General features: G+C 34.7%; 2 protein-coding genes, 1 non-coding gene and 1 pseudogene across 4 annotated transcripts; 3 read left to right on the top strand and 1 right to left on the bottom strand.

Moving 5' to 3' along the window:
* Positions 1-881: 881 nt before the first annotated feature.
* Positions 882-6,342, bottom strand: LOC133822074 (putative potassium transporter 12). The gene is made up of 9 exons (XM_062254282.1): positions 5,617-6,342; positions 4,606-4,834; positions 4,264-4,512; positions 3,982-4,032; positions 3,609-3,869; positions 2,989-3,041; positions 2,784-2,898; positions 2,400-2,654; positions 882-2,078 (listed from the first exon to the last, which is right to left on the bottom strand). Exons 1-9 carry the CDS (start codon positions 5,881-5,883, stop codon positions 1,027-1,029), a joined length of 2,532 nt encoding a protein of 843 aa, XP_062110266.1. The 5' UTR covers positions 5,884-6,342; the 3' UTR covers positions 882-1,026.
* A 636-nt stretch (positions 6,343-6,978) lies between these two features.
* LOC133822076 (serine/arginine-rich splicing factor RSZ21A) lies at positions 6,979-9,455 on the top strand. 2 transcript variants are annotated; one of them, XM_062254284.1, is made up of 6 exons: positions 6,979-7,132; positions 7,638-7,753; positions 7,982-8,070; positions 8,275-8,542; positions 8,813-8,935; positions 9,112-9,455. In XM_062254284.1, the coding sequence occupies exons 2-6, from the start codon at positions 7,665-7,667 to the stop codon at positions 9,116-9,118; spliced, it is 576 nt and encodes a 191-aa protein (XP_062110268.1). In that variant the 5' UTR covers positions 6,979-7,132; positions 7,638-7,664; the 3' UTR covers positions 9,119-9,455. The 2 variants fall into 2 exon arrangements, with proteins under 2 accessions (XP_062110268.1, XP_062110269.1); XM_062254285.1 differs by lacking the exon at positions 6,979-7,132 and adding an exon at positions 7,398-7,416.
* Positions 9,456-15,419: 5,964 nt separating this feature from the next.
* LOC133820927 (amino-acid permease BAT1 homolog) lies at positions 15,420-18,831 on the top strand (annotated as a pseudogene).
* Positions 18,832-19,507: 676 nt separating this feature from the next.
* On the top strand, positions 19,508-19,703 carry LOC133827641 (U2 spliceosomal RNA). Its single transcript, XR_009890293.1, has one exon. It is a non-coding gene; the product is annotated as a U2 spliceosomal RNA (small nuclear RNA).
* The last annotated feature ends 7,079 nt before the right edge of the window (positions 19,704-26,782 follow it).

Here is a 26,782-nt window from a genome sequence, read left to right on the forward strand (position 1 = left end):
TTATGAGGTTCATTTGCCATGGAAAACACTTGACAATCCCTAGACAAAAAGTATTTGAGCTAGATAAATAAAACCCATATTGGAATCATTGGATTGAGTCTCTAATACGTAGTTATTAATCATTTAAAAAAAAAAAGAAGAGTTTTGAGAAAGGTCATAATGAGTGATTTCAATTATTTGAAAATGGTGGTGATACATATCAACCTGCTTTTTAACGTTGATATTTTTTTTTTCCTGGAAAAATCACTATTTCAATATGAGAAAAAGGTAGTCCCAGTATTATTTTATTTGATGTTGATATTATTTTTGTCTTGGGAAATATGGCAAGAAAGTAGTGCTTCAGGGTTAAGCAAGTCAAAAGTAGTTTACTGCTTTTATGCCTCGAGCTTTCAAAAAATCAAGAAGAGAAAAAGTAGACCAAACAACTGAAGTTCTTCTAGACCACAACTTGAACTTTTCATCAAGATATTCTTGTAAACAAAGAAACAAAAATCTTTTTAAGAAAATGTAAGACTAAAATACTTGAGCTTAACCGTGCACGAAGAGAACACTTGCTTCACGTATATGTGTATGAATATATATACATATACGTATGAGTCATATATATATATTCATATAGTTTCCTTACCTAACATTTGTAGTTAGAATATTAAGCAGTCACGTACCATACCATGGGAAAAAAAGTGAAAAGAGAGATGGATTATTCTTCTTTATGCCATCATGGATGATAGATAGCATAGACAGAATCCAAATCTGGGATATAGTTATATAATATGTTAAAACCAGAAAACATGGGAGAACATTCGTCAAACTTGAAAATGACATGCACGTACAAGCACAAAACATAAATAAGCAAAATATGAAAGAAGTCAAAAGGCATATAACGTCAGGACAAGACTTTCTATTTTAAATTTATTTATTATCACTACTGTTGTTGTTGAGCCAGAGTGTTGAGGTTTTGACATTGGATTTTGCAACACTCAGCCAATAAATTTAAAATCCACTAATGCATTAGGAATGAAGAAATCAAACCATATATGTCATCTCAACTTGAAGGATGTTCATGTGAGGTACACTCATATTTGCAGCACCAGCTCTACAGTTCCTCCTCAAGAATGCATAGAAGTAATTTATAACCAGTTTCTTGAGAAAAAATGAGTTTTTCTTTGCCCTCACATCCGCATGTGCAAGGAAGTAAGTGAATCCTGAATCTATTGCTTCTCTGAGAGCTGAGAGTTCATACTCCAAACTCGGGTCTTCATCCGATGACATGACACTAGATGGAAGTAATGCGACATTGTCTTCTGTAAAAGAAGTTCCTGCTTCATCTGATTTTCCTTCCTGCATCAATGGGATCCTAAGCTCTTCATGCCCTTCTCCAGTTGGGATTCTAGAATCCCTTGATGTAATTGAAATGCTATCATGGTCAATTTCATTTAAGGAACTCTCCAAGGCAAGATCTTGAGCCTCCCTTCTTAAGAATATTTCTAGGCTTTCGACCAAGAGTTGCTCAAATGCATGGTGGTCTTCCTTCCGGACATCTTTGTAACCATACCGAGCAATGCAGCGGAACATATGGTAGTCCTTTTCACAAACTCTTCGAAACAGAAATCTTTCCTCTTGAGGAACTACTGGGATTGGGACATATTTAATGCAAACAAAAACTACAATAGAGTGTATAGCTGGTAGGCTTAGAAGAAACTGACCAAAAATAGAGGGAATGCCTTGGACAAGTTCATTGTACAGCAATCCTATTCCAGGGACTCGCACAGTCCCAAGTGTGGAGCCAAGTTCTTGCATGAAGTCCATGGAAATCTTTTCTCTGACCTCGCTTTGGTACTTCAACACACTTCCATAGTTCCATGTGTACATCACACAAAGAAAGACAGTAGCAAACACAAGAGGCAGCCAACCACCCTCCAAAAGTTTTGTTAGAACTGCAGACAAGTAGATGAGCTCTACTGATCCAAAGACAAGTGGGAACAATATAGCCAGAAATAAGTTGGTCTGCCAAATGAGAAGCATTACAAGTGTCACCAAGATTGTACTCACGATCATGACACCGACTTCAGCTATGCCTGCAAGAAACATCATGAGCTGTATTAGCCAATGTATGACTTGGGGTTTGGTTCTTGCTTGTTGCTGATTTATGTATAGAGGATATACTACTAGTGGCAACATAAGAAAAAAACAGTATATTGAATTTTGGTATCTAATATTTCTTATTAGTAACTTTGGCAATGTATTGAACTTTGTGATAAGGTTCACAATATGTAACTAAATAAAACTTGAGATAAGAGAAATGAAAAACTTCAACAATAAACTGTGAACATTAGAGCACTTTTAGGAAAGAAAAATGCAATCCCACAATGGGGAGAGAAGGATGGAAGGTACTTAACCGTATGCATTTGCAATATCAGTGGTGCTTCGAAAGATGGAAACTACAACTATGCACATGATCATCAGAAACCAATTGATGACAGGGATGTAAATTTGACCCATTAGTTTCCTTGAGGTGTGAACTATCTTCAGTCTTGGGAAGCACCCAAGAGCCATAGCTTGTTTAACACATGAAAAAGTAGCCGATATCATTGCTTGGCTGGCAATCATTGCAGCTAGGGTGGCTATCACAAGGACTGGCCAAAAAAGGCTCTCTGTTTGTTCATAAGATTAAGGAACAAGATGTCAAAATGAGGTACCAACATATGACACAAACATCTGTATATATATAGATTGGAAGGGAAAAACAAGAGAGGGTGATCATGTATGTTAGCAAGTTTAACCTGGCACAGAATCATAAAATATTCTCTCTGTAGCATGAGGAAATCTCATCAGATATGCTGCTTGGCCCATGTAAGCCAAGAGAAGACAAGGAAACACCACAAAAGTGAAAGCAAACTGTATAAGCAGAACATGTTAATTATATAAAGGCCTACTAAGAAAATCCATGCAGCAAAGGAAAAAAAGATGTAAATGTTCACTGCAAACCTGTATGGATCGTACAGAAAAATGGCCTAAATCTGCAAACATTGCTTCAGCTCCTGTGGCAACATTTTAGGCAAGATATATAATTAAACAGGGTTTGTACATAGTCCTACAAAACAAATTTAGACAAACAGATTTCCTCATTTTGAGAATCGAGCTATTATATTGAGGCCCAGCCAATGGAATGAAACTAATTATTTGACAAAAAAGCAGATGCTTATATACTTCAACAGAACATAAAAAAGCTTTATTGTTTGCTTCAAAGGAAAAAGGAAAATCTATTCAACATTGTACCAAACCCAAGGCTACAAGTACTAGCAACCCTTTTATATAGACCCAGAACTTTAAATAGACTCAAACAAAGACTTAATCTTGCTCTATTATCATGTTAAGTAACCGATGATTCTAAGAATATGGGATATTAAAAAACAGATTTCAACAAGGTATATGAAGCTCAATGCTATAATTATTGAATTTTAACTTCAAGGAAAATAAGCTTAGACTGGGCAGCAAAAGTAAATAAGGGAGTGGCAAACAACTACCATCTGGTAGAAGCACAAAAAAGTATAAAATGTTGCGAGTCTGTTTGAATTATTCGTGTTAAGGCCTAAAATGAAACAAACCTGTAATGCACAGAACACAACCACCAAGAGCTGACCAGGCTTGACTGCTGTTCTTTTTGAAGAAGAGAAAGATATACATGGGATTAAATGCTCTCAAGACTGTAATATCATACTTCAAAAGATTGTAAATCCCAATACTGCCCAGACTGAAGAACCACAAAGCTAGTACAGGCGCAAACAAGAAACCCACTTTACCAGTCCCAAAACTCTGTATGCTGAATAATGCAATCAGAATAAAAATTGAAACCGCAACAACAGCATCTGTAAGCAAAATCATATGAATATGAATGGTGTTTCTGTATGTAATTGTTAGGTGTTGCCCATAGAAATTAAATGAAACGAACCACAGATAGTGAAAGGAGAAGATACCCACTTGTACCGAAACCTTGTACTTGACCTTTCAAACCACTCACAGCAGACATCACTGTCATAAAAGAGGAAATAGTTTGTTATTGCAAATCTATGATGTTAAATGATAGCACCAGACCATATTCAAACAAAAACGACATTGCATATTAATGGATGGGCTAGGGGAAGAACAGAATTCATAAAGCATGTTGATGGAGTTATGTCCTCTTCAATCATGAAAAATAACATATTTTACAAGAGTATCCTGCTTTATTAATTGGTAATGCTACAATATCCAATTAAGCACCTGACATTGCTGGGGTCAGTATTCCATCTCCTATAATCATGGAAGTTCCTGTCAGAACAAGCAACAAGAGAAGGATTTTTAAGGATGATTTCCTTTCCAAAGACTCTTTTATATTCAAAGCCCTTTCCAACTCTGGAGTAGGCAATTTCAGCTTAAAACTTGAGATCTTTTCATCAGCTGGTTGACGATTTGGTAGCATATTGACCTTTGCATACCTGCATATCAGTGAATACAGTGCAAATGTACCTCCTATTATTGGAAGCATAAAGGTGTCAGTATGTACATGGCTGACCAGATGACATTAACTAAAGCAATGAAATAAATATTGGAGGCAGTACTGACCTTCCCCATTATCATTGGCTTTAAGAACAACGAAGACATATTTGGCTAGTGGTATGAGAGCAATGGTATACATCACTAGTGATAAAGCCCCCAAGACATCAACTTCTGAGTTAATATTTACCTTGCTGAAGACATCAGCAAAGACATACAAGGGGCTCGTGCCCATGTCACCATATACCACTCCAAGAGTTTGGAATGCTAAAGCAACAGTTTGCCACGTTGAAATGTCCTGTGTTATTGAGGTAATAAAACTTTGTAAGTAAGAGAACAGATTGATAATACTCTTTCTTTCTTCTGCTGGAAAAAGTACTGATTTGTTATATTACATCAGTTGAAATGTAATTGTTACATTCACTGCAGTGTTAAGAGCACCTATGTTCGCAAATCCTGAAACAATTGATATTCCACCTATTGAAATAATGAATGCTTGGAATTGTAGCTGAAATAGTTTTGTAAACTGCAACCCTTTACGTTTCAGCTGCTTCCAAATTATGAAGTGGGAAGTAAAGTAGAATTTCTATGTTGCTATACATATACATTTATATAGTACTAACACCTTGTTGACTTCTGAAAAAAATACCATTTTCAACTAGGATTTTAAAATTCTTCCTTCCTGAATGTTTCACATGCTAACAAAGTCTACTCAAAATATATCAGAGATACTCAATCAAGAATGAATGAACTTTACAGTTGACTTCTCATGACTACCACGGCAAAGCTAAATCCTCGACCATAAAGCTCTTAAAGCTTCATAATAGTCAAGAGTAGCTGAACCAGATTATATTTTATTCATTAAGTCATAGTAACCAAGAGTAGCTGAGCCAGATTATAATTTGCTCCAATATTACAAAACCTTATACCCAGATGAATATGTTAGATTCAGCACATGAAAACGAAAACATCCAGTGTCTCCCCAAACGACCGTGATACAGATGGGTTTCTTCAAATAACACCAAACAAACTAGAAATTTTAAAGGCAAGTGACAAAACTAGTTGTGTATTATTTATTACCTTGGCGTGGTGACCATGAGCTCCAGAAATTTCCATGGCTTCAACATCAAATGAATCAACTCTCTTGGGCTTCTTCGCAAGTCTACTTCTCAGAGTTCCAAACCCTTGTTGCCCTTCATTCTCATCAACCCGAGACCATGGAGGTGACTCCGAATCTACCTCACTTCCATCTACCCACCTGGACTCACTTCCACCACCACTACTAACACTAGGCCTACGGCTCAATAACCTTACACTACTTTCTTCAATCCTATCTCCTCCTTCCATTATAACAAAAACCCAGTTGGAAAATCCTCAATCTCTGTAAACAAAACAACCCCAGATACCCTTTATACGCTTCTCAATCCTTGTCCACAAAACCCATGAGCTTCGACCACGATATAGCCTCTACTCTCAAACCATTTCTTGCAAAGTTTTGATTTTTTTTTTGCAGGGATACAGAGGAAAGGCCAGGCCAGGCAACTCAAAACCTCTTCTTCTCGACGACCCGTGATCCGAGCTTGTTGCAGGTCCGTAGTGGCTTGTTGGAGATAAAAGACAATACTCAATGATATATCTTTCTGTTAACTCGAAGGACAACCGACCAAGTTACGAGAAAACGAAATATAATTATTAAAAACAACAAAACAATTTACACAACGTATCATCCCATACCCCATAACCACCCCACTTTTGGTCAAATTGATTCTTCTCAGATTTTACCTTTTGTTTTTCCTTTAAGAAATTGACAATTTATTTGTTTAGGTGAATCGTAATCTTTAATTTAGTCTTCTACTGTATCAAAATTCATACCTTTACTGCACATGCTAACATATAATATTAGAAATTTATTGATATATTATTTTTCAATGCTAGTCATGTGCTCAATAGTAGCATTATAGGTTTGAATATAATAAAATCTTCGTGTAGTTAATTAAAAATATAGAAAAAATGAACACGTTTTAGTTTAGTGGTTTTTTTTTTCTTCCAATAAGAGCTCAAATCCAATTTATAATGACATATTGTAATACACTAGTGCATAATTGGATTTTGTTAGAAAAAATACATTTATCTTGAATTAATGATTATTATGTAAAGCAATCTAATAACATTTAAAAGAGAAAAAAAAAAAAGTAAGAAAACAAAAACTGAAAAAAAAAACAATTACAACGAGATAATTCATAATAATGTGGTGTGGGAGTAAGGGACAGAGTTAGGTAGTGCAATGGGGCCCATCTATTAATTAACTGATTTATTGGACCGATGAATTGGGCCATTTTCAACTCCAGTTATTGGGCCACCTATGGATTCTCCTCGGGCCGGCTGTTAAAGGTTCTCCAGTACTTAAGGCACACGAGTCACGGCTCACCAGCCCAAGTTAGACACGTGTGAAGTGCTTATATGTATTTGAGTCCCAAACTACCATTCAGTGAGTCGTCGTTTCGGTTTCTTGTTCGTAGGGTTTAGGATTTTAAGGATCGACCAAAATTGCCTTCTTTCTCGATCGCCAGATTCTTTCCTGAAACCCTATTTCGCTGTAAGCTTTCTCTCTCAACTTCGATTGTTCTTCTATTTATCGTAAGGCTAAGAGTTTAGTCTCTCTCTCTCTTTTTGGGGTATTGTGCGGACATAATATGGAAAATTGCTGCAGGAAAACTATGGAAAGTTAACTTATTTCCATTCTATTTTGTTCGATCGGGAAATGTTATGTATTTTTTTGTTGTTTTTTTTTCTATGGCTTAATTAGTATGTCATTTTGGATGACTAATACTGATTGTTTTAGGTTTTGTTTCGAATTTGAATCTCACCTTGGAGAATAGAGTACGGAAAAGGCAGAAGAAAATATTTTCTCGGGCTTTTTCGAATTTTTTTTCTTCATTTGAAATAAATTTATGAAAGTTTTAAATTGAACTCTCGTTTTTTTTTATTTGAATACAAATTAAAGAAAATGAAATTCTTTTGATAAATTTATATATTCTCTTTTTTAAATCTAAGGTCCTAACAGGGGGTTGGTTAGTGACTTTATTTATCTGTTTTTCTAGGTTGAAATTGGTTTGTGAATTGTGAAGATGTCTCGAGTTTATGTTGGGAATTTGGATCCTCGAGTGAGTGAAAGGGATCTCGAGGATGAATTCCGGATGTTTGGCGTTCTTCGGAGGTAACCCTAACTGGAACTTATTTAACGTAGCATTTATAATTCTATCATCAATATCTGTCGCTGTATTTGAAGTTCGGTAGAACTTGAATCGATTACTGCAATTGATACACATGGATTTTTTTTTTCTCCCCTTCCTCTGAAACAATATATATATATATATTTATATAAATTTATGTATATATTTGTATATGCATGTTGACTTCTGACATATCAGTGAAATTGGTGCAGTGTCTGGGTTGCTAGGAGACCGCCAGGATATGCATTTATTGAATTTGACGATCGCAGGGATGCTCTAGATGCTATTCAAGCTCTGGATGGTCAGTAGTTTTTTTAGCTGTTTTTTGTCGCTAAATAAAGTTGCGGTCTCCTCACGTTGGAAGCATCATGCAGGACTGTTGTCACCATTGATTTTCATATGAATGGGTTCTTATAATCATAGATAGTCCTTTTTGAATGGTTAACCATCTCCTTTCTGCTAGTATATCATGAAACTTTTTTAATTTCTTGCTTTTGGTCTATAGGAAAAAATGGTTGGCGTGTGGAGCTTTCTCATAATTCTAAAGGTGGTGGTGGAGGTCGTGGTGGCGGTGGTGGACGTGGGCGTGGTGGAGGTGAGGACTTGAAGTGCTATGAGTGCGGTGAGCCTGGTCATTTTGCAAGAGAATGTCGCCTGCGGGTTGGCTCACGAGGTTTGGGTAGTGGAAGGCGCAGGAGCCCTTCTCCTAGACATCGCAGGAGCCCTTCTCCTAGACATCGCAGGAGCCCAAGTTATGATAGATATGGACGCAGGTTTGTTATTCAGTACTCTGTTTGTAAGTCATGTCAAAGAGTAATGGTTTCTTTATTTTACCAGAAAAATTAATTATGATTTCAACAGTGCATTCACTTTTACATTGCAAAAGCCAGATTATATGATTTAGAAAAGCATGAGGAAAAAAAGCATGAGTTAATTATTCACATTAGGCATTCTAGTACGAGATGATGACCTCTTAAGTCTTAACTAAAATTTGGCTATATGTGCACATAATTTTCAAGCCCAAAATTATTATGTTGTGACAGGAGTTTAAGCCCACGTAGGAGATCTCCCAGGCGCCGCAGCATATCCCCCATTGCACGTGGTCGAAGCTACAGCAGGTCTCCTCCATATCGCCATGCTCGCCGTGTGTCACCTTATGCCAATGGGTATGCTACGCTGCCTTTCTAGCATAGACTAGTTGATAAATTTATTGCAAACTAATCAATTACACAAAAAATTAATTTGAACGAGGACACTTGTTAACATAATTTTTTTACTGTTACCTTCACATCTTAATTTACATCATTCTAGCTTTTCACTTCATGGTTGAATCTCATTGTAGGGACTAGAGCTGTGAAACGTGAAGTGGAGTAAATGCTAGATGTCCTGCAGCTGGGGCACTGTTACGCTTTTAGTTATATTAGGATTCGTGGGACGAGAATCGTGTTAGTTATGTTGATATTGTGACAATGAGATTTTATTAGAAACTTGGTATTGTGGATGGCTCCTACAGAGTGTTGGATGCGAAAAGGGGTTCTTTGGACACCGTTTTGCGTCGGAATTCTCGCTTCAGCTTAATGAGTATTGGAGGTCGATTTTCTACTTTTAGTTACGATATTATCCTGTTTATATTGTTATTAAACTTATTGGTTGCGGTAATATTTTATTTTGCTTGTTTTGATTTGAGGTCTGGTTTTCGGCTATAATGGCATCGTTGACCGCTCACTGCATCTTTAGTGCACACGGTTCCCTTCATCTCTGCTTCTGCATCACTATCTTCTACTTCTTGTTGCTCCCATATTAGTGAGTTAAATTGGATTATACCGGAAATGTGGTTGCGTCCGACAATCTTCTGTTGCGTTCTTCTGAAACAAAGTCTTGGGTTTATCTCTTCTTTTCTTAGCTGGCTCAAGATGCTCAGAGCTGTTTACTGCTCTCACTAGTCACTACATCTGCGTCTCCGCACCTGAACTACTTGCTTTCCTGCCTTTTTATCAGCTTTGAAAACATGAAAATCGTTTGAAAATTTGGCTGCACAGAACCCTATTTTAATGCATTTTTCTTCGATAAAGCTTATAGCCCTCATCATACTAAAGACTTAATTCTTCCAGATTAGCTGGTTGATAAATGTGGAGCTGTTTGGACTATTGGTTATCGCCGCCCATGTTTGATTTGAGGCTGGGTTAATACTCTACTTTCCCGGTAGAAATCTAGGAATAGTGACCGTTAGATCTTCGAACGCACTGATTTGGATTGAAGTTGGTTTTGTTGCCCATCATTTGTGAACTTTGACCGTGGCATTCCATATATCTTCTTTTTCTTGGCTTGCAACAATGTTTTCTACCAGCTTAAGTTTGATGTCTCACGGTTTGGGATGAGCTTCCCACTACTCACTGGCCAATTTGACCCATTTCCAAGTGTTTTTTTTTTGTGCTTAAAATCAAGCTTAGGGTGTTTGTCGTCCGTTTAAGATTTGTCTCGTAGGTTTATATATCAGGATCCTTAGGGTGTTTTCTATGAGTTTCTTCGTTATGTTGTAATTTTATTTTTCAGGTTGACGATGGCGTTGTAATGAGATTTTTGAGTAGGTAAAACAATGCTTTGCATATCTGAAATACGGTTGCTATGTTTTGTGTTGTTCCTTTTCTTACCCGATCGATCCCTTTTGAAGAGGACATAATAGTTAATTGTAAAGTAAAGAGTAGAATATGATTCCCTCGATTTGCAGCCTTTTGTGAACAAAGATTGTTAATAATTGCTATAACAATATCATTTAGGAAAACAATTTGAGTACTTTTGGCATAATCAAACCGCCATTAAATCTCCATAAATTGTGAGAGAGAGGCTATGCTGGATTTGAGTATGCCCGAGGTATCCAAATAAGGCTTCTTCTCCTCCGAAAGAATAATGGGCTACTCCATTTTAGCTTTTACTCCAGAACTCTCCTTAACAAATTTTTTTTTTGGTATTTATAACCATAGGTATGGTGTTTGACATTTTTTTAAAAATAAAATTACAGAAATAGAAAATTTAGAGAATAACAAAATGTTGATTTTAGTTGTTATTAAATTTTTTTTCTCACATCATTTTTGTAATTATTATTATCTCACATCAATTTCTCTTATTAATTTATTTTTTCTCACTTTCTTTCACGTCACTCTCTCTCATCACTTTTGATCTCTTTATTTTTTCCCTCATCACTTCGTCATTTTCTCTAATTTTTTTTCATCAATTTTTCTCTTTTAAAATTTCTCTCTCCTTATTTTTCGTCATTTTTTCTTTTACATTACTTTATCTCATTATTTATTACAAATTTTTAAAATATTTTTTTCTTTGTAAATATATTTATTAATTTTTTATTTAAGATAATTAAAAAAAATAAAACTAAAAAAATTAGTTTTAGAAAACACTAACCAAGCACCTGTCCTTTTTCTAAAACTACAAAAACGGTTTTCAGTTCCCATTTCTGAAAACACAATTTTGAAAACAATGCCAAACATGTCCTAACTTTTTGTTCTCAAAATTTTCAGTTTTTTGTAACTTTGTTTTTAAAAATTATTTTTTGAAAACAATGCTAAATACTCCTACTTATTTTCAAAATATAATTTTTAGTTTTTAAAAACACAAAACTATTTTTTAGTTTACAAGTCAAATACTCTCAAAGACTCTCGTAAAGCTAGAGATGTGTGAAATGGAAAAAGAAGTGGTTCCGTGGGTAGGATATATTAATTAGTAATATATACAATGTGTATTTTTTTTTAAGTGTGTAGTCTTGCATTTATAATAATGCCTTTGTAACTTACATAGTGGTACATTATCTTTTTGCTTTTTTCCTTACAAATTTTTATCATAGAGATATAAATTTTTGTGTCTCAGTTTTGGGCAACAATACAGTGTACCAAAATGAACTAGAAGTTATACTTTATGTCATTATTAAAAATTTATTGTCTAGTTTTCCAGAAGCATTTCTTTCTCATGTTAGTCACAATTTTAACGTTGCGGCTCATAGACCGACTAAACATGCCCTTAAGATAGACAATGAGCTTTGTTAGTTAGAAAAGACCCCTCCTCCTATTTGTAATAATGTTTTTTTGCAATCTTAATCTAATATGGTAGGTTTCTTTATTTATCTAATAAACATATACATATTTGAACAAATATATATACCCATACAATAATACATATTTTATTAAAATTAATAGTATTAATTATTCATTTATTAAATTAATGATAATAGGAACACAAAATTTACACTAATACAATAGTAAAGGTACCACAATTGTTGGACTTGGATAGCTATTGTGTGGTGTCTTAACACGACATATGTGTCCCGTGGCAATGTTTTAATACAATTAAAAGACTTATTCTTGCAAAACTTATATGTACAAATACCTCGTAATAATAAACAAAAAAATTATATTGAAATTATATACTCAATGATTTTTAACATACATGTTAAATAAAATTTGTATACAGTGGTTCCACTTTTGAAAATATGAATAGTTAAAAATTAATTATTTCTTTTAAATAGAAATGTGTTTGGGACATGATTGCATTTGCATACTAATTCTAACTTTATTCATTGTTAAAAAGTAGTTATTACAAGTGTTGGGACCTAAGTTAGGGTTAGAATATATATAAATAAGTGTAATGTTATTATTAGGTGAGTTTGTAATCTAGAGTCAAGGTTGGAATATATATATATATAAATATGTGTAATGTTATATATATTGTCTCTCTAATTATTATTAAGTGGGATTTCTAATCATCGTAGAAATGTTTTTGTCTTTTTGTTGGTAGTCATATTCTTATTATTTCTCATTGTGAAGAAGTTCGACACTTATTCTTTCAAAATTGTACTAATAATGTGCTGTTAATATTGTATGTCAAGATCAAATTTAAAAAATTGTACAACCACAAAAGTATTTTCTCAGATGAACTACGTTGGGTTACAGATTTATTTTATAAATAAAATTAGAGATTAATAACATGTTTTGTATCATAATGTATACATTATTAATTGTAACGTGTAATAAATTTAAAAGAATATATTAAAAAGGAAATTATTGGCATAAAATTCCTCACGAAAGCCTTGTATATTTTGTGATAAACTTTATTTTATTTATTTTTTAAATAAAAGGATATGTATTCTTTAGAACTAAATTAAATTAAGCTCATTCTGGAAGAAGAAAAAAAAATATATAAGAGGCAAAACACAAAAATCTTCAGTTCACTTTAAGATGTAGCTATAACCACCGTTTGATTATAACTATTAAGATAAACAAAGTGTACTAAAATTGTATATTCCTTAAAAATATAATAATTAATTAAGTTTTCCTTCTCTTAGGTTTTATTTTATAAATTAAAACTACAAAATGATGTGTTTTAGGTTTTTAAATTTTTTTTTTTGTGTTTATATAATTTTTTTTACTATATTTAAAAAAAAATATATAGATATATATAATCAATCAAACATTTGAGTAAATCCTATAGGGTAATTTCTTCCAACATTGAATTGATTATTTTGATATCATTGAATTCACATATTCTAAACATGCCAAAGTAAATCAAGAGTATTAAAACATGTGTAACCAATGAAAACAGCACACGTGTACTAGCAAAGTAGTTAAATATTATCATCTCACGATTCTCACCGGTCATTCGCCTCCGCCCAATTTAGTCCATTCTCTCTAGCTCTCGTTTTCTCTAACTTGCCCTCTTCTTTTTCTTCAATAGATTTTTTGTTTCAATTTTTTTTTTCAATAATTATAACATTTGTTTGCTTGAAAAGTAGTCTTTGGATTTTTTTTATTGTTAAAGGTGTTAGAATGTGGAAAGTGATGCATGGTAAGAAGTATGAGGTTCCATCTCAAAACCAATTGGTGATGAGTGGAGTAACTCATACTCTTATAAATGGTATGATGATCCCACATACTTCTCATGTGGGATTCTATTCTTTAACATCCCCCCTCAAGATGGTGGCTATTTTTGCTCACCAATCTTGGACGGTTTGATCGCAAGTGGCTCATTGGCTCTTTTTGGCTCTTTTTGGCTCACTATCCCCGAATCACAAAGGGCTCTTTTGGCTCTCTTTTTTTTTGGACCGGTTTTGGATTTGGATCGGACATACTCGTTAGAGTTTTCTTTGACTCTGATACCATGTTAGAATGTGGAAAGTGATGCATGGTAAGAAGTATGAGGTTCCATCTCAAAACCAATTGGTGATGAGTGGAGTAACTCATACTCTTATAAATGGTATGATGATCCCACATACTTCTCATGTGGGATTCTATTCTTTAACAAAAGGTCGCGTTTTTTTTTTAATTTTTTAAACACAAAAATAGAATTTTTTTTTTATCTTTGTTTTTTTTATTTAAAAAAAATAAAATGTATTTGATAACCACTTTTTGTTTTTTATTTTTGAAAATAAAATATAAAAATTTGCTTGGTAACTTTTATGTTTTGTTTAAAAAAATTAAAAATAAAAACGTGTTTGATAATTTATGTTTTAATTTTTTATTTTTAAATGAAAAAAATAATATATTTTTGTGACTATTATTATTATTTAAAAAATATGAAAAAATTATTATAAAAAAGATAAAATTAATAATATTTAAGTAACCTCAAATCTCATTATCTATTAATAAGATAAATAAAATAGCATTGGTAAAGACATTCAAATAAAGTTCACCACTAATAATGCTGTTTGAGGAGGACGAGAGATAGAGAAATAAAAAAAGTGATTTAAAAAAAAATTCTAAAAGCACCAAAATTGTGTTTTCAAGGTTTACTAAATTTTATTTTTAAATTAAAAAAAATAAAAAACGAAACTCGCTTACCGAACGTGTTTCCTTATAATATTTTCAGATGTTTTATTAAAATAATAAAAAAATTACTTTTTAAAGTATTACCGAACGGACCAAAGTAAGTTGGAGTATTATAAATTATTCTTGATCAATTAGTTCTTTATTAATGTTTTTCTTTTTAAGTTGAAGTTGGACGCAGCCTGATAAATTTAAAGATTTTCTCGAACAATCACAAATGATTCTCTCTTACACTTTAAAATAACTGAAACAAATTCCAACAAATCAGAATTAAGTTTTTTAACGATATAATACACAATATCATCATCTTCATTTACAATCATATAACAGCACATTTATACGTGCACACATATAAATATTTATATATATAAACACATGCAAAAGAAGAAAATGACAACTCAACCAGTCTGCATATTAGTATAATGTTAGATTATTGTCCCAAGAAGATGTCAATATATAACTCGAAACTGAATCTGAATGCTTAAGTGACAGGATTATTTTCCTGGAAAACTAGCCAAACATGTTGTCTTCTAATGGAAAAAGGTCTTCACATGAAGGTCAAAATGCAAATGGGTCACTGGATTCCGGCCAAGCTCGTCTCAATGAGCTTGGCTACAAGCAAGAACTCAACCGTGATCTCTCGTAATTTTTTTCGTTGTACAAAACTGAGTTTGAACTGAAATGGATTGATCTTCTTGGAGTTTTCTTCTAAACTGGTTTGGTTTGTTGTCTCTGTCATTTTTGCAGAATCCTTTCCAATTTTGCATTTTCATTCTCTATCATATCAGTGCTTACTGGTGTGACCACTCTATACAACAATGGATTAAGGTTTGGTGGCCCAATGTCTCTTATTTATGGTTGGTTTATAGCTTGTTCTTTCTCCATGTTGGTTGCTTTGTCCATGGCTGGGATTTGTTCTTCTTACCTTACTTCTGGTTCTCTACTATTGGAGTGCCAAGCTTGCTGGCCCAAAATGGTCACCATTTGCTTCACGAATAACTGAATGGTATGTAATAATATTCTTTTCTAACTGTTAACTTGGGAAAGTGTCTTCTTCAATTTTTTCTAGTTGACTGTTTATACTCTGGCTTGGAGCTTTTAGAGTTTCATTTGGGGTCTGAGACTGTAATGCCTGTACAGTACAAAGTCACCATTATTAAGTATAACACATACTTTAATCTTAGTAATAGACCTTATATATATATATAATTTAGTTAAATCAGTTAGTTTAGTTAAGTTATTGAGCGTAATTTTGAGCTTAGTACTGGACCTTATATGTCTAAATTAGTTGAAACAGATAGTTTAGTTAAGTCTGTATCTTACTTTTCTTGATTCTTCTTTGTGACATGTATATATTGGTGTCACTTGTATTCAGTATTCATTCATGTTGGAGAATTAGCTCACAAAAACAGATGGCCATGTCAGCAATTTATTCTTTTTAGTCATTCAATTGGTTAGTTAGCTATTCTCTCAGCTCAACTAACTCAATGTCTATAAATAGTCATCAGCACACCATCTCGGGAGATATCTCAGCACTAAGAATTGTCTCTCTCTGTTTTAGAATTTTTCTCTCTTCTTCTCAAAGTGTAATTTTTCTGTGAGTGAAAGGAGGGTTGTACAGGTCCCTTGTGTATCTGATCAAGGGTACCTCAGGTGAGGATTTTGTAATTGGTGTAATGTACCATTGATGAGAGTAGTGAGTTCAAGAACTCTAATTGTAATGTGCTGATGATCAATAAAGAATTCATTCTTGCTGCCATTTGAATTTCGAGCTAAGTTCCATTTTTGTTTATTTTCTGGTTTAAGTTTTAATTCCAATTCATGTTTGAATGTCTGGTTCTTATGAGCTGTTATTGATCATAACAGCAAATTAAATGTGAATCAAATTCACATCAATTCAATTGAATACAATTTCATTTTCTTTCATAATATGGTATCAGAGAATTAAACTATTCTAGCTTCATATTTCCCCTATACTTTAAAAAGACAAGGTTCAAACTTGTATCTTAGGCATGTCTTTGACTAAATGAGATGTTCTCCACTGGAGATCATCACTTATAGATTTGTAAACTTGATTAGAACAAATTTTAAGGAGCTAGGTTCTGGTCTATCCTACATAGGGTCAAGAAGACTGATTTTTAACACAAAATCCATCTTTTTGAAATAACATCCTCTGATTTCTAAGCACTGTAGTTTCAAAGTCTTCAACATTTTGTAATCATTAAGTAATAACACAACATGTCTTTACATATTTTCAGTGGGCAGTCACATTAAGTGTAGATTTTTCACTTGCACAGCTTATTCAAGTGATCATTCTCCTTAGCACTGGTGGAAAAACTGGTGGTGGATATGAGGCCTCAAAGTACTCAGTCATTGCTTTCCAGGGAGGAATTTTGCTTCTTCATGCTATCATAAACAGTCTTCCCATATCTTTGGTTATCTTTCTTTGGACAGTTGGCTGCTGCATGGAATATTTTTGGTATGATCAAGAGTTTCCCTCTCCTGCCTATACCATACATTTTCCAATTTCTCAAAGAAAATTAAAAAAAATTTCACTTACTTAGGAGTGTTTGTTCTTATGATCCTCATTCCTTCTGTTGCCACTGAGAGAGCTAGTGTCAAATATGTCTTCACTCACTTCAACACTGATAATGGGCAAGGAATCGGCGACTTGGTTTACATTTATATTCTGGGGCTTTTGATGTGTCAGTGTACATTAACTGGTTATGATGCATCTGCTCACGTGGTATGAAAAGCTGATACTTGTCTCATATATAATAACAACTTCTTACCAAGATGCATATGACATTTTTGCCCAATTGACTTGTGTAGTGACCCCAATTTTTGTTCTGTAACAGAAGGGTGAGACTAATTCTTCTTGTTTTTCTTATTATAGACAGAAGAAACCAAAAATGCTGATATAAATGGACCAAGAGGAATAATTAGTGCTGTTGAGATTTCTATCTTTGTTGGATTGTGTTACATACTTGGCATCAGTTTTGCTGTAACCATTATCACATCCCTTTTGGATGAAAATAATGATTCTGGTGGTTATGCCATTGCTGAAATATTTTACCAAGCATTTAAGAGTAGATATGGTAGTGGTGCTGGGGGTATTGTTTGCTTGGGAGTGGTTGCTGTTGCAATTTTCTTCTGTGGCATGAATTCAATCATTAGCAACTCAAGGTATAAGAAACATTATATTCTTTTATTTAACACACAGATATATATATATATATATATAAATCATATATGTATGTATATGGCATGAGTCACCAGGAATGTTTGATTGTGTATAGTCTATATTTTCAGGATGGCTTATGCATTCTCCAGAGATGGAGCCATGCCATTTTCATCACTTTGGCATAAAATCAACAAACAGGAAGTCCCCATAAATGCAGTTTGGCTCTCTGCTCCAATATCTTTTTGCATGGCACGTACGGTAATCATATCAATTTTTTTCTTTTTTCTTTTACTGACACTAAAGTTTTATAAAGTACAAACATGAACTCCATATAAAGCACAAACCAATTTATCACAGAAAAAATTTGGGTTGATAAAAGGTTTGTAGAGCAGATACAGAGTTGGTGAGTTCTTTGAAAATTCCCGGTCTTGTAACAGTCAAAACATCATTTTGGCTCTAAAGGATTAGGATTAGAAAGCATAAAATCCTTAAAAGAATGGAAGCTTCTTAAGCTACAATTTCTATTAATATGTTCAATCACCTCCAAAACAGACAATGCAAACAACCTTAATATGAATAGTGATAACATAATTTAGACCATCATAGGCCACTCTGCAGACCACTTTGTGCTCTTAATGTTTATCAATACAACTCATGCACCATGCCCCCAATCCATAACTAAAATGTACTAATTATTATCTTTGTTTTTTGTTGCAGTCTCTTGGAAGCATAGTGGCATCTAATGCAATGGTGTCCATAGCTACAATTGGATTGTACATTTCTTATGCTTTGCCTATCTTCTTCAGGGTAACTCTGGCACTCAAATTTTTGTCCTGAGACCTTTTAACTTGGGGCGATATGGAGTCCTCGTCGGTTGGATTGCGCGGCAATCATCTCAATCTTCTTCTCATTGCCTGTGGCCTTTCCAGTTACCATGGAGACACTCAACTATACACCAGTTGCAGTTGGTGGCTTGTTCATTCTAATTGTGCCTTCTTGGTTCTTGAGAGCTCGGCATTGGTTTAGAGGTCCACTTACCAACATTGATGCATGAAATTTTATTACTTGTAATACTTTTTCTTCTGTTCCTGTAAGGATTAGTGTTCCTTTTATACTATGATTATGTCAACTATTTATGAGTCCAATTAGGCTCCACACTTCTCAGAAATGTTGATGTCATTCTGTCTAGTGTTAAGATTTATTCATTGATGATGTTTCAGAACTTGTGAGGGAGTCATAACCAATACCTCAAATTTCACCTTGAATCAAATGCAGTTGTTTTAGCTCTTTTTAAAGTTCTACAAAAAATATGTAGATTTATTAGTAGATACCCAAGTCACTATCATCATTATAGGAACTGATGGTAGTTACTTTATAAAAAGAACAAAGCATTCTGATTAAGCATGGATAAGGGTGAACTTACATTATCATATTTAGAGTTGGTTTCAGGTAAAAACAAGTTGAGACATTTTTATTGAGAATTGCCACTCTTACTTGAAATTTGGGTTGAGAAGGATGTTGTTCACTGGCAAGATCGATAAAGATGTAGTTTTTCTTAAATACCCTTACGGTGAAAGTTTGCTGAGCCATAGTAATAATGCAAAATGATATAGCTGTTGTACAATTAATTAGATGAATATGGTTAGTCTCAATACTCCCACATTGATTACAAACTACAATAGCAGCTCATTAATGACTTATATAAGCCAAATCCTTTTACTAAACAAATCATACCTTTCTCGGCCTTTTGGCTAAGATCAAGTGTAGTATCTGTTCTTAAACTGATAATATCTGATATGTGGGCCAATGGCTCACACGATATTAAATTAATTTTTTAAGGGGAAGAGTCCACCACAATAGCTTGCTATTGGGGCTCTTAGGTGTGGCTCATGTGTTGCACTACTGCATGGGCTTGGCGCACCCCTCCAACATTAGTTCAAACTTCCAAATTTGAAAACTATGAATTAAATTGACATAGAATTTCATTTTTTTTATTTGTAGATTGAGTGCAGTTACAGCATAAGAACTTATCATCTATTAAAGAAAAAAGTAATATGTAATATATACATTGGCAATTAATGTGCTAAGCTTTTACTTCAATAAATCTTAACATAATAGCATACTTGGTGTCCATCAATGATGTTGATCTGAAATGTTTGGGTTGATAAAAGGTTTGTAGCATTCCATGAGTTTCAATGTGTGGTTAATACTATCAAGTATGGTATTCTATGCTTGTAACTAACAAAACACTTCAGATTGAATTAGAGAGTGCAGAGTAGTTTACCACGTATTGGCTGCAACCCCTATTTTTATGCTTCTTAAGTCTAGCTAGCTGTCTGCAACCTAAAATCTAAGCTTTGTGGTGGAAACTGAGTACTGCCATGAAAATAAGATGAAGTGTTCATGGGAGATAGACATGTCTCATTCTCTATGAATTCACTCTACTTCAGAGCATTATATTTCTAGAAGTGAGTTTCAACAACTCCAGCATCTCAGACTCAACTTGGAATGGATTTTAGCTGTTTTGTCTGTTATGATGAGAGAACTGCCACACATATTGGAAAATTGAGCTTCTCTGGCTATTCCAGTTCATATCATAAGTAATAAATTTAGGTCATTACATAAGCTAAATTTAGGTCATTATATATTTCTCTTGTGCGAAAAATTAAAGAAAGAAAAAAATAATTAAAAACCATGGTATTCGATTCTTAATCAACATGACATACATTACGTTTTAGTATTTCAAAGAATATTTTTTATTTCAATATTTTCATAAGATCAATGTGAGGCTTGTTAAATCCTAGAGCTGATCAGTAGAATAAACAACATAGTCCATTAATTTCATCAGAATAACCCCTTCGCTATGAAAAATATAACACATACTCATAAAATTGAGCTAAAAAGGTTTATTCTATATGACCGTACCTCAATTGAAGTACAATAACAATACAATTCATGAGAGTCAGCCATCTGAGTCATTAGTAGTACATATCATAATACACAAGAGTCCTTGAGTATTATGCAATAATAAGCCATACTCGGTTAAGCACACAATGTCATACACTCCTTTTATTTATGATATATTTGGCCATTCACATATTTCTTAGGTGGTGGCATTGAAAAAGCCAACTCTGTAACGTTTTCAAACCAGTTGCCATTTATTTTTTTTATTTGAAACCATAACATAATAGCATTGGAACATCACTTGACGTGACATACTGCTATTAGTGCAATCCAATATCGAGTCTCACTTATTTGAATTTAATAAATATTATAGGGTATCACTAACCAATCATGAGATGCCACATCATGTAGTTTTGGACACCTTAAAATGTCAAATAACAACACTCTTTCATAAAATAGTCATTGACAAATAGTAATTTACAAAAATTTCATTTAAAATGTTAAATGGGTATTACACCAATATATAAAAGTTGTATTTTCTTCACGTTTTCAATAAAAGAAACAATATCTCTTCTATATATAAAGTGTGTAGAAAATAGAAATTCTTGGTTTTAAAGATTTTTTAATTTTTTTTCCCTTAATTTTTACGAAATATTCTTATATTTAACATAATATTTTTATATTTAATAGTAGATTGGAAACATAAATTAAACTTAAATAAATAAATAATTAAACAAATTAAATTATGATATTTTTGAGATATTTTATAATGATAATTATTTAAACATATAATATATAATCTTTTGTTATCACTGTCAAATTCAAAAATTCGAACAAATATAAACTTAAACAAAAATAAATAAGTTAATTTATTAAAATATGATATTTAAAAAATATTTTATGATAATTTAAATCATATTTATTTAAAAATAATAAAGATCTACATATCATTTTTTATCTTATAAATTTGTGTGATAATTTATTTTTTATCAAGTGATTGGAGCTTTTTTTCTTCATCAAATTCACCAAAGGACATTGCGAGATACATTAGAAACTAAAAATAGTTGATGCATGTATACTATTGTCTACACTATGATTTTTTCTATTATTAATTTCTTTTTAAATATTATTGTATTTTATATATAAGTCATGTAGCCATGTAAATATATAAAGGGAAATTTCACTATTTATTCATAATAGTGGGTATAATTACTAAATAATACCAGCACTAATAAATTTTTTAAATTGGTGCTAAACTTTCACCAAGTACCAAAAATACCTCTCTCATTTTTTTCCACTCAAATTTTTTCCCACACAAACTCTCTCACTCTCCCAGTCTCTCAATCCCCGAAACCTAAACCCAATTCGAAGGAAACCCTCTACGATAACCATCACCGTCGATCTCAGGCTCTCTCTTTCTCTTCTCCGAAGTCGGCTTGTAAAACTTGTCGAGCCAACGGTGACAACAAAGCTCGAAACCCACGTCGTCGAACCGGTCGAACCCATCAATTGAACCCATTTCTCATTAAGGTATATTCTTGAACCCTCATGATTATTTTTGTTGTTTTGATCCCTCTGAATCTGGTGGTGTGGAATGGGTATGGTAGTTCTTTGGTCTGGGTTTTTCTGTGGTTTTTTCTGGGTTTGAACCAGTAGCTTGATAGGTTCGATGAAGGTTCGATAGAAGCTTGATGTTATCCATGGTAATATATGAAACTAGCTCGATAGGCTCGATTATGGTTCGATAGTAGGCTCGATAGGGTAGTTTGAATGGTTCGATGGTGGATCGATAAGAGCTCGATGGATCTGTGGTATTAGGTTAAAAAGGCTCGATAGGTTCGATAGAAGCTCGATGTTATCCATGGGTAATATATGAAACTAGCTCGATAGGCTCGATTATGGTTTGATAGTAGGCTCGATAGGGTAGTTTGAATGGTTCGATGGTGGATCGATAAGAGCTCGATGGATCTGTGGTATTAGGTTAAAAGGGCTCGATAGGTTCGATAAGGGTTTGACAGTAGGCTCGATGGATATGTGGTATTAATAAACAGGGCTCGATAGGTTCGATAATGGTTCGATAGTGGTTCGATAATAGGCTCGATGGTTATTTATGTAGACAGATTTTGCTTAGCTCGATAGGCTCGACACCGGCTCGATAGTGTGTTTCAGCTCGATTATAACTCGATAGAGCTCGATGATAGCTTATTTCAGTTTTTTGATGAATTTTTTTTGAATTTTTTCCTGATTATGCTTAACATTCTGCTTTCTTACCAAAATTTTTTCATGTGTTGTTGTAGATGCCTAAGTTGCTTATTTCGTTCAGTGATCACTTTCCTAGTCGAGTGACATATCGGGGTAGTAGTACTTTAAATCACATTAAGACTAGGTTTTTGGAGCTCGGGCTGCTTGAAAGGGCTAAGGAATCCCCTTTCAAGCAGTTCTTTTTGGCTTCATAGTTTAATTTCTCCCGAGTCTTGGTGCATGAGCTGTTGCTGAGGAAAATCGCCAACAACAACGAAGATGAGGTGCATTTTTTCTTGGGGTCGAAGTCTTGTAGATTCGGCATGGGAGAGTTTGCCCTAGTGTCGGGGTTGAATTTCAGTACCTTCCCATCACCAGAAGAGTTGGAAGGGCGTAATCTCAGCGGCCGGTTGATAAAAGAGTATTTCAACGATGCTGAGAAAGTAAAGCTCTCACAGGTGGACCATGCTTTCAAGACTTGTACGGTTGTGGAAGATGTGTACAATCTTGTTCTATGTTTGTTTGTTTAGGGGGTTCTGAATGCCATTGAGGGCAAGTTGCACATTTGGCGAGATATTCTGAAAATTCTTGAGGACGTAGAGTACTTCTTCAGCTATCCATGGGGGAAGTACTCTTATAGGAGGCTACTGCAGTCTTGTAAGAAGGACATGGTAAAGCAAAAGGCCAACTATGATGCCAAGAAGGATGCCAAGGTGCAGCAAGAGTCCAAGTACAGTATGTATGGTTATGCCTCGGCCTTACAATACTGGGCATATGAGGCTATCCAGTAACTTGCGACGGAGCTTGTTGTGAGCTCAGGAAACATGGTCCCGAGGATGCTTAGTTGGTCGCATCAGAGGAACAAGGATTTCACCAAGTCCGTCATCGCACCGATGTTATTGAAGAAGAATGTAAGTTATATATTTTTTTTATCTATATGCTTATCTTTTATCATTATTTGAGTTGACCAAATGTTTTATGTTGTTTGCAGTTGATTGTCCCTCCGATGTTGAAGCCTCGACCAGCAGAAAAAGACTATTATTTGTCTTTGACAGAGGGAGATCTTCCCCTTTATCCTGGGCTTGGCCAGGATCCCTCGGAGGCTGATGAGGAGGAGGATGCGACTTTTGAGAAAATCGCGGAGATAGTTTCTCAAGCAGCTGAGGCAACCAAGATATTTGATGATGTTGCCCCGGGGGAGGAGGTTGCAGGTCCCACCCCTTCTGTTGCCCCACCCTCAGCCTTCACCCCAACACCAGCCTCAGCCCCTGAGCTCGCCGAATTGATTGAGCGGTTGGACAGAGTCGAGGGTCGACATGAGACCCTCCTAAAGAACCAGTCCGTCATCTTGGACGTAGTCAGTCAGATCCTGACATGTATTAGGAAAAACCAATGGGCTCCAATGAAGATTCAGACTAAGAGTCATTGGATATTCCTCTAGACTATGTTGATGATCCAACCATGCCTCCTACCATCATTGTGACACCTGATGCTGGGACTCCGAGAGTCGTTATTGTCAACCCTGAGGATGTTGCTGGGGTTCAGTTTCAAAGGACTAGACGCCAAAGATGCAAGCCAGATTGGTTTGAGAACTACACCGATCCCACGAGGAAAAGACCTCTCACTGATGCAGCTGCACCAGCAGAGGAGGCTACACAGGAGGCTACACAGGTGCTGGACCCTCTCAAGAAGCCAGATCCCAAACAGTATAGGACAATGTGCAAGTGACTGCTTGGAGACATGCCCAACAAGATCTCGAGGGATGTAAAGACTGGGAATCACGATCCAGTGTGGTTTCTGACGTGGAAGACACCCCAATCGTGGCTCAATGATGGGGTAAGCCATTTATACATGTATAGTTTTTACTGACTCGATATGAGCTCGATGATAGCTCGATATGAGCTCGATAGGAGCTTGATGGGAGTTTCCAGGATTGATGTGAGCTCGATGGAGCTCGATAGGAGTTCGATAGGGATGTTAAAATAGGGTTGTTGTTTACTGTTTGAGCTTAGATCGATGTGAGCTCGATAGGAGTTTGATAGGGATGTTAAAATAGGGTTGTTGTTTACTGTTGAGATTAGCTCGATGTGAGCTCGATGGAGCTCGATAGGAGTTCGATAGGGATGTTAAAATAGGGTTGTTGTTTACTGTTGAGATTAGCTCGATGTGAGCTTGATATGAGTTCGATAGGGATGTTAAAATAGGGTTGTTGTTTACTGTTTGAGATTAGCTCGATGTGAGCTCGATGAAGCTCGATAGGAGTTTGATAGGTATGTTAAAATAGGGTTGTTGTTTACTGTTTGAAATTAGCTCGATGTGAGCTCGATGAAGCTCGATAATAGTTCGATATGAGCTCGATAGTAGTTCGATGTGAGCTCGACAGCAGCAATTTTTGATGGTCTTTGCTAACTTTTTTTTATCATACTCTCTTTGTAGCATATTGATGCGGCAGAACACATGCTTCGTATACGTCGCAAGTATTTTCCCAATATATATCGACAGAATGCAGTTGTGATGAAAAATTATTTCTCACAAGTGATACCTGCTCGATATGATCAATACAAGAAAACAACCGACAAAACAAAGTATACTTGGGATTCTGACGTTATGTCCATGTTGACCGACATCGAGCAGCAGTTTCTGGCATCTTGGGGAGGAGTTGAGGATGTATATTGGTGCCAGAACTATGGACAACAACAATTGTTTGCCATTGAGGCTTCCATTTCTAGTTGGACCCTGACTGTTTACGATTCGGACAACTCGGTGATTAGTGATGCAAAGCTTGGCAAAATTATGAGTCCATGGTGCTTTATGCTACCTTCTCTGTTAATGCAGAGTAAACTGTTTACTGATAGCTTGATGTTGAGGATTCCATCAATAGGAAAGAGGCCGCATCAGTTCACATGGCGTCGCAAACAGAAACACGAGGTCACTCAGTCAAAGAGAATGAAACAAACATCATCTTCATACTAAATTTGTTTCTAACTAAAATTATAGTAATGTAGACTTAATGTTTACTTTTTTTTACAGCGGGGATTGTGGTGTGTATGCTGTCAAGCATATTGAGCATCTAATGGTCAGTCTTCCTTTGGAAACTATCTGCGATGAAAATATGGAGGTGTTCATGAACAAGTGGACCACATACTTGTGGTATCAAAATTTGTTACCTTGATGATTGTATATATACAGGGTTTTTACATGTACAGTTTCTTGTTCACATTTTTTTATAACTTTCATGGGCTGTTATCGAGCTAATATCAAGCTATATCGAACTGTTATCGAATTGTTATTGAGAAATATCATTTTCATATCGAACCATTATCGAATTACTATCGAGTTATATTGAGCTTCAATTGAGCAATATCATTTTCATATCGAACCATTATCGAGCTACATATTATCGAGTTCATAACAAGTTTACATCAAGCTTAACATAACTTTTAAGAAAAATAAAATAAAAAAGGAGGGAAAAAAAGCTAGGTTATTAATACAACATGTCCAAATGGGAAAAAAGAGTTTATAGCCTAGCTTTGCATGTAGCCCTGTTGTGGCCAAGACCACCACACATGCTACACTTGCGCTCTTTGCGAATGATTTTGCCACTCGATGGGTAGCGGTTTGTCTTCCTTCTTCCCACCTTATTCTTCTTCGGTCGACCAACTGGTTGTTTTTCAACGGGAACCCCAACTTGCATTTTCTCTATGTTCTCGGGAACTTCCCAATCATCCTCGTTGCCAGTTGGGTAAATTGTTTCTTTGTAAGACTCCCTCCACATCTCAGTAGTGTAATATGGTGAACACAGTGAGTAAATGTTGACACTGCGCAAGATGGCCGCAGCCACACCATGAACACAAGGGTAA

The sequence above is a fragment of the Humulus lupulus genome, chromosome 3, assembly GCF_963169125.1.
Source record: "Humulus lupulus chromosome 3, drHumLupu1.1, whole genome shotgun sequence".
NCBI lineage: Eukaryota > Viridiplantae > Streptophyta > Magnoliopsida > Rosales > Cannabaceae > Humulus > Humulus lupulus.

Excerpts from the sequence above, each read along its gene's own strand:
- LOC133822076 (XM_062254284.1), top strand. The coding sequence starts at position 7,665 with ATGTCTCGAGTTTATGTTGGGAATTTGGATCCTCGAGTGAGTGAAAGG. Across the intron at positions 7,754-7,981 it reads ATGTTTGGCGTTCTTCGGAG|TGTCTGGGTTGCTAGGAGAC; the intron begins GTAACCCTAACT and ends AAATTGGTGCAG. Across the intron at positions 8,543-8,812 it reads TATGATAGATATGGACGCAG|GAGTTTAAGCCCACGTAGGA; the intron begins GTTTGTTATTCA and ends ATGTTGTGACAG.
- LOC133822074 (XM_062254282.1), bottom strand. The coding sequence starts at position 5,883 with ATGGAAGGAGGAGATAGGATTGAAGAAAGTAGTGTAAGGTTATTGAGC. Across the intron at positions 4,033-4,263 it reads ACTGACCCCAGCAATGTCAG|TGATGTCTGCTGTGAGTGGT; the intron begins GTGCTTAATTGG and ends CTTTTATGACAG. Across the intron at positions 3,042-3,608 it reads TTGTGTTCTGTGCATTACAG|GAGCTGAAGCAATGTTTGCA; the intron begins GTTTGTTTCATT and ends ATGTTGCCACAG.